Source organism: Barbatula barbatula (genome assembly GCF_947034865.1).
Source record: "Barbatula barbatula genome assembly, chromosome: 12".
Lineage (NCBI taxonomy): Eukaryota > Metazoa > Chordata > Actinopteri > Cypriniformes > Nemacheilidae > Barbatula > Barbatula barbatula.
The window spans coordinates 17,066,590-17,082,043 of NC_136775.1; the positions used below are offsets into that span (position 1 = coordinate 17,066,590).

Genomic DNA, 15,454 nt, shown 5'->3' on the forward strand with positions numbered 1-15,454 from the left:
GTATGTTCGTGATCTTATGTCTAAACATTTAAATTAAGTCATTTAGCAGACGCTTTTATCCAAAGCGACTTACAAATGAGGTAAACAACGGAATCAATTGGAACAACATAAGGTCAATAAAAAGCTTAAGCGCAGTAAAACTGGTCCCATATAGCCCACCACAGTATACAGAGCTATGTTTTTTTTTAAAGGATAGAAAGAGTAGAAAAGAAGTCAGAGCTAATCGGTCAGGTGTTGATGGAAGAGATGTGTTTCCAGCCGATTCTTAAAGATGGCTACAGAATCTGCTGGTCTTGTAACAGCGGGCAGATAATTCCACAAATGTGGAACAGTCCAGAGAAGGTACTTTTTGGGATGGCACTACAAGACGTTATTGGTTTGCAGAGTCTAGGCATCTGGCAGATACATAAGTCTGTATTATCGAGTGAAGATATAGGGGTGCCGAACCAGTGGTGGTCTTGAAGGCCAACAGCAGAGCTGTGAATTTAATGCGAGCGACAATAGGGAGCCAATGTAACTTGTGGGGTCGGACTGGTAGACTGTGCTTCTTTCTCAAAATCATCACTAATACTTTCTCGCATTCTTACACACAGGCATCTACTGTGTTTCCCTCCACCCTAAACCACAATAGCTCAACATACCTGAACCTACAGTTTCCCTTGCAATCCACACAAGGCTGTTGTTTTATAGGGCTGTGACATTTCTGAGGGTGTATCGATATGTTTTCAAAATTTAGCCTAAACTAAACTGAGGCTTGAAAGATTGAAAGGGGCCCTTCTGTGTCAATTCAACCAGAGGTCTCCATTTGAAAGCTTTGATTTTGTGGATCGGTGTTGAGCACCCTGACCCATATGTGGCTTTGCATGGCTTTAAATGAGGTCCATGTGCGAAAACTTGAAATTGATTATATTTTTCTTTGTCTCATCTGCAGGCGTTGGCATCTCATCGGGCTTATCTCCTCAGTGCACGGATCCCCGCCAAGGTAAGAACATTTAGTATGTGGTTCAGCAGTACTAATCAACTATTTGTTTTTGCCCAATGTGTCTTTCTCAAAACCGTATTCTCTGCAGAATTTGATCTGGGTTGAGTGGTTATAGGACTGAAATACTAAAATGCATCACACACCTCCATTCCACCTTTAAAGAAATAGATGCTGTCTCTTTCTGCTTTGGGCTTCGGCGGATTAAGATGAGTTATTTTCGCTGGTGACCTGCTCTCCATTGACACTCACTGTAACAACAGCTGAAAGTGCAGAGGATAGGTTAATCATGTTGTGACATCCTATAATGCCACAGACCAAGGCTTCCTATTACTAGTAAATGGATCAGATAGATTACTGAACAGCTTAAGTAAATCAACTTGGGCAATGACTGACTTCACGCAGCTACCAAAGGCACTGCATTGTACATGACATGTACCATGCACACAATGTTACACAAATATAATGGTTTCTGTTCTGAGCTAATTTTATTTCCTTACATTTACACATACAAAAGTGAAAGGCTTGGTTTTTTTTTGTTTATTGAAACCAGATTGTAGGTTCAGTCGGTCTATCAGTCTGGCCGACTGAGGCCTTCAGACTTTCAAAGACTTTCAAAGCATTTATGTTAGGAAGGAAAACTATGCAGGTCATGTTCTGAAGAGATAAAACTCTTCACCTACTGTTTTTTTAAGCATGCAGCATACCTGGAGAACTTCAGTTGGACCAAGTCTACAATTGGACTAAAACAGATCTAGTGTACTGTGTTTCATTTGAAATCAACAGTACTACACACATTTTAAGACTTGGTTGCTTTTTGCATAGTCTTGAGTGCACTTTACATGATGCTTGTGATCACAGTGTGCCTCATGAACACCTAGTGCTCTGGTTTTACTTTGTGTTTAACGTAAACACCGGAGAGAAGAAGTCCTGGTATGCATATGCAAAGACAACTGGTTACATGTTTGGTGCTCTCTTATAGGATTTAAGTGTGAACACGCTTTCTTTTGGCTGCGACTGCAACTCACTAAAGAACATAGAGAAAACATTGCAGAATTTAGATATGCATAATTGACATTTCCAATTTAAGTCATTCATAATACAAGGCGTACAAAATATTGTGTCTAGTAGGAAAACTTGGTACTGGTAAGTACAGTTGTAAAACATTGTATGTGTTCACTAGCATGAAATAAATCTGCTCACTACGGCAGGTCCAGCAGTGTGGCACTTGTGTGTGGGGTGTCTGTAGAATGTACTGCAGCTGTGAAGGTCTTGAATATGGCAGGGCTAACTTTTTTTTGCACGTGGCACTGGTGCTACAGAGGTAGCAAGTACAAAACTTATTTTATATTAGAGAAATATGCACATACAAATATTTATGCATTGTTTATCACATAAATATCATTTTTCAAAAAGCATGCTTTTTATTATTATGTTATCATGTTTTTATTGTGTTAGTAAGCTGTATTTTTTGTTATCATGGCTTTAATCAAAAGAAACTGCAGTTTGATTGATTTTAATTGGAATGCATAATTAAAAGTCTCTGTCTGAAATGCGTTCAGATTTATTCGTAGCATGTGCAACATATTTTTTTACTTTTACTATCTGTTAGTAACCTACTATTGGGTTGTTCCTCTTAGTGATTGGCTAGAGTACCTGAGTGCTTGAGGATCGGTTATGGATGATCGTGTGGGTCTAAAAATAAAATGTTATATCAAATAATTTATTTTTATATTTAGCCAAGGGGCGTCCGTTGAGGGGGGGTACTGTCATGATCCTGCCACACCTTGTCATGATTTTCTAGTCTTGTGGCAGGGTCATGACAGTCCCAGGTGTTTTGTGTGGAAACACATGATCATTGTTTGTTTACGATGATCATCCGTTCTCCTGTCCCATCATTGACCCCGCCCCCTCGTTTAGCTTCCCGCCAGTGTTTGATTCCCCACACTTGCCTATTGTTAATTATCCCTTTTTTGTTCCCCTTTATCATTCCTTCGTTTCTGCAGTCTTGTGCTGTTGCATTTTACTATGTTTACCATATTTGCCACGCCTTGTGTGATGTACCGTATCTACCCTGCCGAAGCTCTTGTTTAGATTGTCCTGTTTCTCAGTTTTGCCCCTTGTGGTAAGTTTTTCTTTGTACCTCGTTTATAGTTTGTTAGTTCTGTTCTAGTTTTCCCCACAGTGGGTCTTTTATTTTGTATTATTAAAGTAAAACATGTATTGCACCGCTGCCTGCTCATGGGTTCTACCCTTCTGACTTTTTTGACAAGAACACTTGAATATGGCTTTAAAAGCATGCAGTGATGTCTGGCTTCACTGATTAACTTGTTGAAAATGCAGTCATGTCCAAGATGTGCAGCGCCAAGCTGGCATACAAGTCTACAACAAGTTCGATTCGTTATCATCTTACATCCTCTGCGACGCACATGAGTGGTGCGATGCAACATGGCAAAACACAATAGAAACCAAAGGCGCGTCACATCCAGTGGAGACAGAATTTGATGTTTATGTTGTTTTATAGTTCTCCGGTCGCGGAGTAGGTGGTGGTTTTCAGTCCATTCCAATGGAAGGTCTAACATGCAAGCTTGAAGATCAGCTTCCCTAGGAATGGACTGAATATGGAGCGTGAGCTTCACACTCGCATACGCTTGATGTCCCAGTTTTTGCATTTTGACAGTCACGACAACGGCGTCTTGCCCTAAAGAAACTCTTGACACTTCAACCTAATCTGAATGAGTTGAGATTAGCTCTTGAGCTTCATTTAGTGTCAGCGGGGGTCTTATTGAGATCATTGTAATAATAACCTGTATCACAGAGCTAATTAAAGTTGCTAAATTAACTGAATTAATTGCCCTCATCTTTTGATCTGTTTGGTTTTTTGCACATATAAATCTTGAGAGACGGTTTAACTATTTTATGCATATTTTATTTTTGTTTTATTTGTAGTTAAATTATAGTAACCATAAATGTACCATGATCTCACTATATTGAATATAGTTCAATTCTGATATTTCTAGAAAAACAATGGTAATGTAAATAGTATTCAATTCACACTGTGATTACAACACATTCATCGAACAAGGGTTCACTTTCTTAAGGAAATGTGGTTGCTATGGGTTTAAAGGGTAAACTCAACCTAAAATCTCATTTCAAGAGCACTTCGACGCACATGCATTCAGTTTGCGAAGCTCAGCTTATATACCGCGTGTGCGTCTGCTTGTTAACACAGAGTTGCGCTTCCGGGTTGTAAGTCAGAACGCCGTCTGCCCACCGAGTGCTCTCATCAACGTTCACCATAGACTGACAAGACAGAGGGGAATATATCCATTAGTTATTTTGGTTAGTTTTTTCGTATATAAAGCATTCTCGTCGCTTCAAAAAAAATTTATTGAACCACTGTGATTGGATGGACCAATTGATGTGAAACGATGTGTTTAGTACTTTTCTGGACTTTGACAAAAACTATAACCATTATGTCTATGAGGAGGCCTGGAAATCTCTCAGATGTCACCTAAAATTTCTTAATTTGTGCTCTGAAGACGACAGGTGATCTCAAAATATATTTAATGTCATGTGGGTGAGTAAAAAGTCACATATTACATATTAGAATTTTGGATGACCTTGCCCTTTAAGTTGGTTGCTATGATTATGGGACGCTTACTGGCCCAGTCAAAAGAGCCCATCCTAATATTCTGGTCTTTTTCAAATGCAACAACATCTCTATTGTGTTGATTTGTAAAACAGAAGACATTTCTATTACAGTATTTTACTTCCTTTATCTTCACAAGGGCTTTAGTTGTTTAATGATTATATGTTCATATATGAATCAGGGGAACCAAGGTAAAGTGTTTATCAGCGGGAAGGTTTTATCAGTGTATGAAACTGACAGATAGTTGACTTTAATTCCTCAATTCACACACCTACAGCTGTCAATACAACTAATTTACCTTCTCGATATGTTGCGGAAATGTTTTGTACCCACAGAAAAGTGTCTAAATGGGTGTGTTATTGGGCTATACTGTATATGTGGCTGTGGGTTTTTGCTCAGTCAGGATATGAGCCTAATCTCTTTTTCCAAGTATAAATGAGACTGTGGTTAATCGAACATTTGCATTTCGCCATACCTGTGAGTTTCATTGCAGGCATTTTCAGAAAATGTATATTTCAGGATAATTTTTTTTATTTCACTCTATCAGTAGTCTCGCCAAAATACTGTGGTTGGAGTTTGTGTGGTGGTGTGTTCAGTGGTCATGATGGGAGAGTGGCCTGTCACTTTTTGTCATGTCAGCGTTCATCCCTTGAGCGAGCGTGTGTTGTGTGTGCTAGTGCGGTGCGGAAGTCCTTTATCTTGATGCCGAATCTGTTGAACTGTAGGGCAAGGGAACCAGTCATGCAGTGTGTGTGGCAATATAGGGAAACGCTCTGACAAGCCCATCAGAATCTTTATGATGTGTGTTTGTGTGCAAAAGGCGTGTGTGACTGCGGTTTGTGTGGGTGCTGTTGTACATGTTCCGTCTGAGGACGTGTCTGTGAATATTAACCGTGTAAAAGTTCATTATTAATGATCAATGTAGTCTTTAGAAACAGGCCTGTCCGGTTTTAGACTTTAGTTTATACCTGTAAAATCAGGTTGTGTTATTCGTTTATATTTTGTAAAGATATGCTCGCGTGATGGTGGTAGGACAGAGTCATGTTTTACCCTCTGGGTTGTAAATGCTGCTATTGCTAGGCTCAAACGTTGAGCTTGGACAACAAAACGAATACATTTAATGCCTGAGGTCATGATTTATTCTTAGTGTTTCTTTGTTTTAGGTGGAGCAGACTTTCAATTATTTGGAGATTCAAGGCATCACATGTAACAAGCCAACACAGGTAATAATTCACAGTTTGTGGTACTTACAGATGTGCCAAAACGCACTTACCCAGTGCAATGAATTAATACATTCGCTCATATTCGCAAAATAAAATCATAGATGCAAAAACATTTAATGAAACGATAAATAAATATACAGTACATACATGAAAATGTGGTAACACTGTACAAAAAGGTTAAGCAATATAGGATTGCCGCGTTTATTTACTGATCCTCATTCATTTTTGTTAGTGTCAATACAATTGTTAAAGCGATTCACTGTACATTTAACTAATGTAAACAGATACAACTTTTGAATGTAAAGTTGTATTAGTATAAATGCTCAAATGAACACGAACTAGGATTAAGAAATGAAACTTTGTTGCACAGTGTTACAGAAAATGTATTTTATTTCAATTAAATAAACTAAATCATAAAATAGACATTTAAAAAACTGTAAATAACAAGAACACATCGTATTTAATTTGCCAAATGCATACATGTAAATGCCTGTAAACGTTGACTGTTGAGCTGTATTATTCCAGTGTTGACAGCATGCGGTGTTGATGTTGTGTGTCAGTTTGCAGTGGAGTATGAGCGGGGTCAGATATCTCTTAAGATGGCATCTACAGATGAGGTGAATGAGCTGGTGGCTCACATTGGCAGCTGCCTACAGAGAATCTGGCCTGGTCTGTCTCCTCTGTGAGTATTTTTGACAGCTTTACAAACAACACTGAATGAACACACAACTGAAACACGCAAACGTGCCGTATAAGACGTGAATGATGGTACTTGGTTATCTTAGAAAACCATGTAAATGCAATGGCACCATAGAGCACTGAACATCAAAGAACAGGTGAATGAATATACGAAGATCGACATCCCTTCTGACATGTTGAAGTCTTTATTTATGCTCTTGTTCTCTGATTTCTGCAGGAAGGTGATGAAGAGGTTGTCCATGGAGCCTCCTGAGAGGATCAGCACTTTGCAGGCGCTCTGGGAGAGTCAGAGCGGATCTGACCCTGGACCCTGTGGTAAAATTCCCATCATGCATTTTGTCATGGAACATGTGTATCTGCTTCGGAGTAAGGTTGACATGAGTTTCATACGCATCTTGGTTTCTCCAGGGGGGTTCTCACAGCAGTACAGGTGCGTGTGTGACTGGCTAGGCCTTCCGTACCGAGAAGAGGTTCAGTGGGTCAGTACACACACACACACACACACACACACACACACAGTGTGCACTATTGATCTGTTCTCTAATGCGTCTGACTCAAGATTCCCTCTGGCCAGCTTGAGTTCCTCGAGAGACCACTTTTAGAGATAAACACACCTTCTGCTTTCAGCATTACCAATGAATCATCTGAATGAGCATTTATGCCAAAAAATGTGTCGTAAAAAGCCCTTCCATCCTTCAATTGAGCCAAATCTTTTGAAAACAATAGATCAATATTTGAAGAGTTCATTTGCAAAAACAAATAACTATTAAAATTGTGCATTCCAAATTTAATATCAATTGAACTAAAGTTGGTTTATTTTGATGAACTAATATTACCTAAGCAAATACAGCTAACTAACACAAATAATATGATAACATAATAAAAAACATTTTTTTTTCAAATGAACTCTTAATTTGGACCCTGTATTTCTTTTCAGTTCTGATATATTTCATTTTAGCCTGAACATTTGTCTTTCTTAGTACTTTAGTAACAATTTAAAATAGTCTGCCTCTCACATTTCAGGATGTGGACACGATCTATCTGACACAGGACACACGAGAGCTGAACCTACAGGACTTCAGTCACCTGGAGAACAGGTATCATACGTGTATCTGTAGATCTATAAACGAGCCGTTTTGAAACAATATTATCTGCTGAGAATTTAAGCCTTGCAAAAAACTATTAAGGCCTTGCAGATACTAATTATTTTATACTATTTGCTATTTATGTATGTGTACTTTCTCAATTACAAAATATATATTCTACATTTAAACATCTAAAATATCTCAAAGATCACGATGGTTTAATCCCTGATTTGTGCGAGTTCAACATTATTATGTAAATCTGGATAAGGATTATGTCAACTTTAGTGAAATGACTTAATCTGAATTAAAGCGGGTCAACCCAAGGTTTAAATTGCTTCATCAGAGTGGAAGTGAACGATTTGTTTTACGCCTGGATATATGTATGTGTGCAGGGATTTGGTGGCGATAATCGCAGTGCTGGAATACAACCAGTGGTTCACTAAGATCTCCACCAAGGATTATAAACTGGTGAGTCAAACTGTCTACCCAACAGACAGACAAGACATTAAACACATCTGCAGACAGTATTACTTTTATAAAAGGTTATATGTTTTATTTTAAATAAATGGCTGGTTTGAAGGTTAGACATGTATCGTGTTGCACGTACCGCATAAGAGCAACGATGGGTTTCTTTGTCTATACACACGGTCTCCATGGCAACAATCAATGGCTTATAATGTAAACCTGTGTTCAGAGAGGGTTATGAGTGCAGTGCTAGACAGGGTTTCTGTAGATAAGGAGCTGTCACATGGGTCTGTATGAATTGTTTCGAGCAGCTGATGAATCTGCGTGAAATGAGCCATCATGATTCAAAAGCTCCCCCACAAGAGCCATTCAGAGATAAGACTGAGAGCTAAATGTCTTGGTTGTACACATTTCATGCATTTAGCCACTTTGATATCTAATATAAAAAAGGAAGACCCTGAATATTATGAAAAAAGGCGTTTTATCAAGCATGCCAGAAAAGCTTGTGGTTCACCCACACATTGAAATTCTCCCTTCATTTTCCCAAATGCATTTGACATATAAAAAGATACTGTGACATTTCAAAATATATATGTATCTATTTACATGATGAAGCATCAAAAAGCTCATGCATCCACTATTAAAGTCCTCGTGAAGCCGAAGTAGCGATAGGTTTTTCTTCCGTATTCTGACCAATTTCCAATTAAGTGGAATTTCAAATGAGAAAAAAAGTGGGCGTGGCTTGTTTTTTCACTGCGATTTGGTTGGATGTATAAAAACAGCCTTTGCATTTGGAAATGGAACCGGGAGAATACCGACTGCTGAAGGGGAGGAGTTAACGGATGCTCCGCCCAAGCCGTCTAACTTCCGTCATTTGTGATCGATAGTCACTAAAGGGTGGAAGGGCATTTTTAGATGTTAACCAAAGATTATGAGGGCACATGAATTCTAAATAGAGAATGACCTACATTGGTAAGTTATTTATAATGAACGCTGCAATATTTCATAAAAAAATAGGAAGTATAATTTTTTATTTCACTGGGACTTTAAAGTATAATCCCAGTAACTCCAGTGTGTAAAGTGGTAACGTCTTTTGACGCGAACATCTGTGGGAGAAAAATAACACAAAATACTTTTTAATAATATGATTAATAAATAACATTTAATATTATATTTGAGCATATGAGCATATTTAGCTACAGCAGTGAATACAGTCATCTGTGGCTGTTCTGTGATGTTTTTGCTCTGTATGACACATCGGTCTTGTTCTTTGACCTACTAAAGGACCGTCCTCTGTTCCACGGCTTTCACAGCAGCTGTTGGCCGCTTTACTCATAGATTCTCACATCACTCGACCAATGCATGAATCTCACAGTCCTGAAAGGCCTCTCTCATATACCGGCCTCAACATGTGATCCTTGACGTCACTCAGTAATAGTATTTGATAAAAATGATAAAGTAAGATTTATTTACAACATGTGGGTTCATGGTTTTGGCTGACAGACTATAAATGATTCCTCAAAAACAAAGTTACCTCAGCAGAAAACTCTGTTTGGTTTAATTCTCTCCCAAGACTGCAGCAGACTAGATCCTAGATGTCAGTACTGGGTCAGAGCTCAGAGACTTTACATTTTTAATCCTGTCCACATTTAGTTTGGTCTCTTGGCAGTCATAACTCACTAACGGTTTGGTGAGCTCTCGTACGCATTTACTTGGGCGGATTGTTGAAAATAACAATTGCATTTGATCATCTAAGTTTTCATTCTTGTACGAGTAGATGTTTAGAAGATAATATTCAAGGTTTAAATTTTAATTAAGTATGGTCCAAGATAAATGTTTTGGTTTAGGGAGTGAGTTCCCAATTGAGTAAACTCAAGTCAATGCAGAGATATTTAGAAATAATTCCAAAATTTCCAATCCCATTCATAGTATATAATTGTTCCATTATTTTTATATATTTTTGCCATCACTTGTTGAAAAGATCCCGGTGTTTTCAGGAAGTGTTATTTGAAAACGATATTCACTAGGTTGTGCTATTGTTATAAACCCCAAAAATGTTTGTCTTGAAAGGTTTTGTCTTTTTTAAAGTGTGTGAGTCGTGTTTGGTGTGTTTAGTCTGCAGATGTGTGTGATCAGATTCTGAGAGTGGTCGCCCGATCCAGCCGACTGGAGGAGTTGATTCTAGACAATGCTGGACTCAAAACGTGAGTGCATCTATAACATGTCACATTGTTTTTTTAAAGCTCATATTCTGCTCACTGTTTATGAAACCCATTTAGTTTCTGCAGAGTGTTTCTTCTCTGTTCCTCACAGGGACTTCGCTCAGAAATTAGCTAATGCCCTCGGTCACAACGCCAGCTCAGGACTGCAGACCATAAACCTTGCCAACAATCCTGTCGAGGACAGGGGTGAGTTATTGTCCAGGCATTAATATCGCCACATTATTACCCACATTACTTTCTACTCATTTACAAATTCTATCATCATCAACAAAACCTATTCTGTCATCAATGCAGATCCTGACAGACCAGCCAATATATGAAGCGCTTTACCACCATCGCAACCAAACCATTCTCCTTGCTTTATCGAGCCGAGAACAGTTTGTAATTGTGCCGTGTTGAACCAGGCTCACCAGGAAACATAACTGTAACCGCTCCAGACCGTGCTGAAGATGGTTTGTCGCGATGGTTGGAAAGCGCACGTAGTCTTTCAAGCCTTTCAGATGTGACCCAGAATTATCCTGTCTGTGTAGTAAGGGGCACATTTTAGACCATTCACTAAAACCTACGAGGGATTAAATATTTGAAGTTTTTACTGAAACTATGAATAAAACATGGATGTGGATCTTTAGCTCTGTGTGTGGATGTGCTTGACCACATGTAAGATATAACTGGAGGAGAAAATATTGTGCGTGCAGTTTTACTAGTCTGTCTTTTAAGCTGGGACGTATACAGACATTGGGCTCTTTACATTACTACTTAGAGTGATGCTGGAGAGAAAATGCATACGCAACAAGATGGCAAGCTGGACTCATGTGATATAATAATACAGGGTGAATTCAGAAAGCTTGGGACACTTTTTAACAGTCATCTTAATGTCAAGCATTACCAGCATTTAGTGTTTGTCTGCTGGACATTCCTATTAATAGGACAATTTTAAGGATTTCAAATCCGTATTAGAACTCAAGTCATAGGCCCCAGAAAAGATTTGAGGATGGACGGCTTTTACTTGGGACAAAGAATGTCTTCTTTGTAATGAACTCAAATGTAGGGCACCCTAGCAGCCAGACTCCATCACCCCAGCTATCATCAGAGCATCCTGCGGTAGCAACACCTTATCTAACACCCAAAACTCCCTAGCAACTGTCTGTCAATGGCCTTTTTTGTTGATAACTTCTTGATTTGTTTTGCAGGGATTGCCTCTTTGGGTGCACAGTTTGCCAAACTCCGCAAGGGCCTCAAGCATCTGAACTTCTCCAAAACCTCATTGTCACCCAAAGGTACATCAAGGAACCTCCTTCACTTCCTGACAAAATGCCTCGGTTCATTCCAAGTCAATCTCTGTTTTCAATTGCTACAGAAAATAATTTTGTCTTGTTTTTTCTACACGACTAGAATTGCTTGCTAATCGTTTAGCATGTTGCTAACAAATAATTGGAGGTTTATCTGTCCTCAACAGTAATCTCACTTTTTAAAGGACAATTTGAATAACTATACAACTGCAATAACACATCTGGAGTAATAATATAGACATCATAGATTCCGCTCTGGAATGTATTGCCCCTATAGAGCTTGTCGATCTACGTCACGGCTCGTTTCATGCTTGGGCAATCCTCGATGTGATTTCCTTCGCGTTGTTTACAAGTCTGAAAACAAAAAATCTTATTCCATTGTCTAGTTTCTGTCCTAAATGACAACTGCTGTTGCAGTTTATAACACAGCACAACCGACCCACCATGTATGGCCGCGACACCCAGCATGCAATACAGCGTGATGTTAGCGCCACATTCTCTATAGACTTTAATTCGTAGGGCATTATTTTGCTAAATTTATTTTGGTTTGTTTGCAAACTGGGAGATTGAAATTATACAGGCACTCTGAGTTGTGTGTCATTTTATTTCAGTCCATCACGTTCACAGTGTCATTAAATGCTCTCTATATTACCAGGTTAGGCAACACATTTAGCGCTGTGTAATTAGAGTTGTTCTGAAGTTTCATTTTTTCTGTGCAAATAGAAGCTCATTTGCCATGTTAGAGATAATGTCCGTCAGTCAGAGTGATGAGGACCTCAAAACAGAAAGCGCTAATATTGACTGTACAACCGATCACATGGCATGGACATAAAATATCCAGATGAGTTCAAATTATTTAATTTGCCTGTATCAATAATGAAACTCGAGCACAAGGGTTTCCCGGATTACAGGTTTTAGTGTTGCCCTTGGCAACAGTCATTATTAATACTAACGTACTTTCATTCTGTTTTATTGATTATTACGTTGGCTTCATATACCTGCCTTTGCGGTTGCGATGGTTGTCACATAAATTGGAATTTTCTTTCATTGCATGTTTCCTTTCTGGATGTACATACTGTATATTTGCTGAAAATGTATTTGCTTATTGATCTTTTCCGTCCGCTGTAAGATCAGTCCTAAAAGATTTACAGGGTCATTTCCTAGACTGCAACTCTTAAACCTGCCAGAAGATAAATGAGTACAGGGCAAAAGGTGGATTATATCTGGAATTTATGTGAGGATTATTGGCAGGGTTTGAATGGTCACAGAACATGTTGGATTGATGGATTGGTCTGTTCTAGAGAAGTTACTCACAGGAAGTGATGATATTACACAGGAGACTGTAAGGTGTAGCAGTACGTACTAACTGAATTTAGTAGACCTACTGCACTTACTGTAGAAGAGCCATTTCCTTAGATTGATTGAGACTTATGATAAAAGCATTGGACAACATTAATGGGATAGTTGACTAAAAAATTGAATATCTGTATTCATTTAGTCACCTCAGTCACAGGCAATGAAAGTAAATGGAGACTGAGAGTGTCCTTTTTGTACCACGAAAGAAAGTCAAAAGGTATGTTTGAAACAGCATGGGGGTTCATAAATGATTTCTTTAATGCAATAGGTTTTACAAACTAACAACATTTTATTATTCCTTGTCAATCTCATCGTTTCATAAAGACATTGTTTAGCCACACGACCTGTTCTCATCACACGGGTGTACATTAAAAACACACGTCGGTAACCAAACAGAATCGGACCCCATTGACTTCCATTGTATGGACATAAAACCGCTGAGACATTTCTCAAAATATCTTCTTTTGTGTTTCCTAAGGGTCAATAAACGATGACAGAATTAAAATTGTTGGGTTTACAATCCCTATAAAGCCTGCACTGGACATCTGGACAATCAAAACCCTATGAAAATATCTCCAGTTTTACATCATGGCTGAAGTGCTTCCTGTCTTTGAGTCCGATCAGTGGGAATACGGTCAAAGGGCAGTTTGAGGTCCTGTCAGCAAGAGGAATCCTACAGAGATGCAAGAAACTAAAACCTTGCTCATATTTGACTTTCTAGTAGACTCAATTTATACTGCAACTAGCAAAACATAACCTGCGGTGATGTATCTGATCCCTACAGTGAGCTGCTTTTAAATGACAGTCCAGTCAGTCTCGCCACATACAGTACACATACTACTCGTGTGAATTAAGCATTAAGTCCGCTCAGTTTATATAGATAGTATGACATCAGCATGGTGTTAAAGGTCTAGTTTATTAAATTTAGCGGCATCTAGTGGTGAGAATGCGAATTGCAACCAATGGCTCACTCCACCCCTCCCTCTTGAAGCACTACGGTGGCTGACACAGGAAAAAGATGTCACCGGCGATTTCACTTCTTTGCTAAAGGAGATAATGTCATTTCGAAACGCAATCTGTCGAGCAGTTTCTCCGTTTAGGGCTAATGTTGAAACAACATGGCGAATTTCATGTTTGGCAATAGCCAAAAAACATCAAAATTATAGATTTTTTTTAGGATCATGAGGATTTAAAGGTTTCATGAAGATACTTTGTAAATTTCCTACCGTAAATATATCATAACTTTGTTTTGTGAGTGACATGCTATGCTTGGGATTATACATGAGCTTCAGAAGCAGGTGCCTTGGATGCGTTTATGCTTCTTTTGTGGAGCATGATTGCTATGAAGCCTACAAATGTCACTGTTTTTTGTTCACATTCGTTACCGCAAATAAATATTTGATAAGCTTTCTCTGCAGTAGAATATATTGAGCCATTGGTTCAGAGTTGATTCAGCTGGCTGTTTTCATCTGCGTCTCTCCACTGGGCTTCACGGTTAATAAAGCCGCCGTTTAACAAGACTTCTGCCATTTACAGCTGCTAATTGCCTCAAAATGATCAGCGTGTCGGAGCAGGAGGGAGGCTTCAGTCCTCTCACTAGTTATTGCTCCTGCGTAATGTGTGTGGAGGTATTTGAGACTTGTTTTTTCAGAAGGCTGAAATAACACACGTTATTAGTTTGCGCTATCTTTCATAACCCAATTAGAGGCCCATAAGTAGCCACTAAGCAGAAATGTCAACAACAGCAGTAGGTCTTTTAAAAGTCGGTGGCACTTTACCAATTGAAAATGCCACTTGCTAAAAGTACAAAAAGTCATTGTGTGTGTGTAAACCCAGCTTTTTAGATCATTGCTGATTCATGCGAAAGCAGTGATCGCGGGTCCAAGGCAAATTGGTTGCGAGCAGTCTTTAAACTTTATAGATGTGGCACTCACGTGGACACCATGGGTTTGAATCTGGCCCTGGTTTTTCCCTCTGTTTTGATTCATTCATTAAACACTGTCGGTCACTTTCAGTCCACAAGAGCACTTAATACTATAAAGAGGATTAGTGGCCAGTTGCACGGGACATGTGGTGTTATCATTCAGCCAGCTGGACGGAGCACAGCTGTATGGAGCTGAACACATGGGACACTTTTAGTGCCGAGTTTTAAAATAACCAGCTTATAGATGAAATAACCAAAATGCTCAACCCAACTTCATTTCTAATTATGTCTTTTTAGTTTTAAGGCATCAGTAATCTTACTAGACTGTGACGTGACTACTGTGTTCATGTTGATTTATAGGGGTGAACAGCCTTGCTCAGTCATTGAGTGCCAACCAGTCTATTCCCAACACCCTCACCCACCTCGACCTCTCAGGAAACGTGCTGCGGGGGGACGACCTGACGGTGAGTTTTCTATTCACTTGTTTAAATTCACTTCACATTCCAGCGCAGACACACCTGAGCCTGAGGCAAAAAAAACGACTCTTGACCTGACGGCTG

The 15,454-nt window shown here is 39.0% G+C and overlaps 1 protein-coding gene across 1 annotated transcript in view; it reads left to right on the forward strand.

Moving 5' to 3' along the window:
* Positions 1 to 321: 321 nt before the first annotated feature.
* The window catches only part of LOC306901350 (F-actin-uncapping protein LRRC16A-like), a gene marked incomplete at its 5' end in the record, with an annotated part of 48,363 nt that continues 33,230 nt past the window's right edge, over positions 322 to 15,454 (forward strand). Inside the window, 12 exons of the mRNA XM_079469031.1 lie at positions 322 to 342; positions 932 to 982; positions 5,795 to 5,854; positions 6,415 to 6,536; positions 6,771 to 6,868; positions 6,962 to 7,032; positions 7,577 to 7,650; positions 8,031 to 8,106; positions 10,219 to 10,307; positions 10,417 to 10,511; positions 11,516 to 11,602; positions 15,255 to 15,358. Coding sequence (XP_079325157.1) covers positions 322 to 342; positions 932 to 982; positions 5,795 to 5,854; positions 6,415 to 6,536; positions 6,771 to 6,868; positions 6,962 to 7,032; positions 7,577 to 7,650; positions 8,031 to 8,106; positions 10,219 to 10,307; positions 10,417 to 10,511; positions 11,516 to 11,602; positions 15,255 to 15,358 — 948 coding nt within the window. The remainder of the gene's footprint in view (positions 343 to 931; positions 983 to 5,794; positions 5,855 to 6,414; positions 6,537 to 6,770; positions 6,869 to 6,961; positions 7,033 to 7,576; positions 7,651 to 8,030; positions 8,107 to 10,218; positions 10,308 to 10,416; positions 10,512 to 11,515; positions 11,603 to 15,254; positions 15,359 to 15,454) is intronic.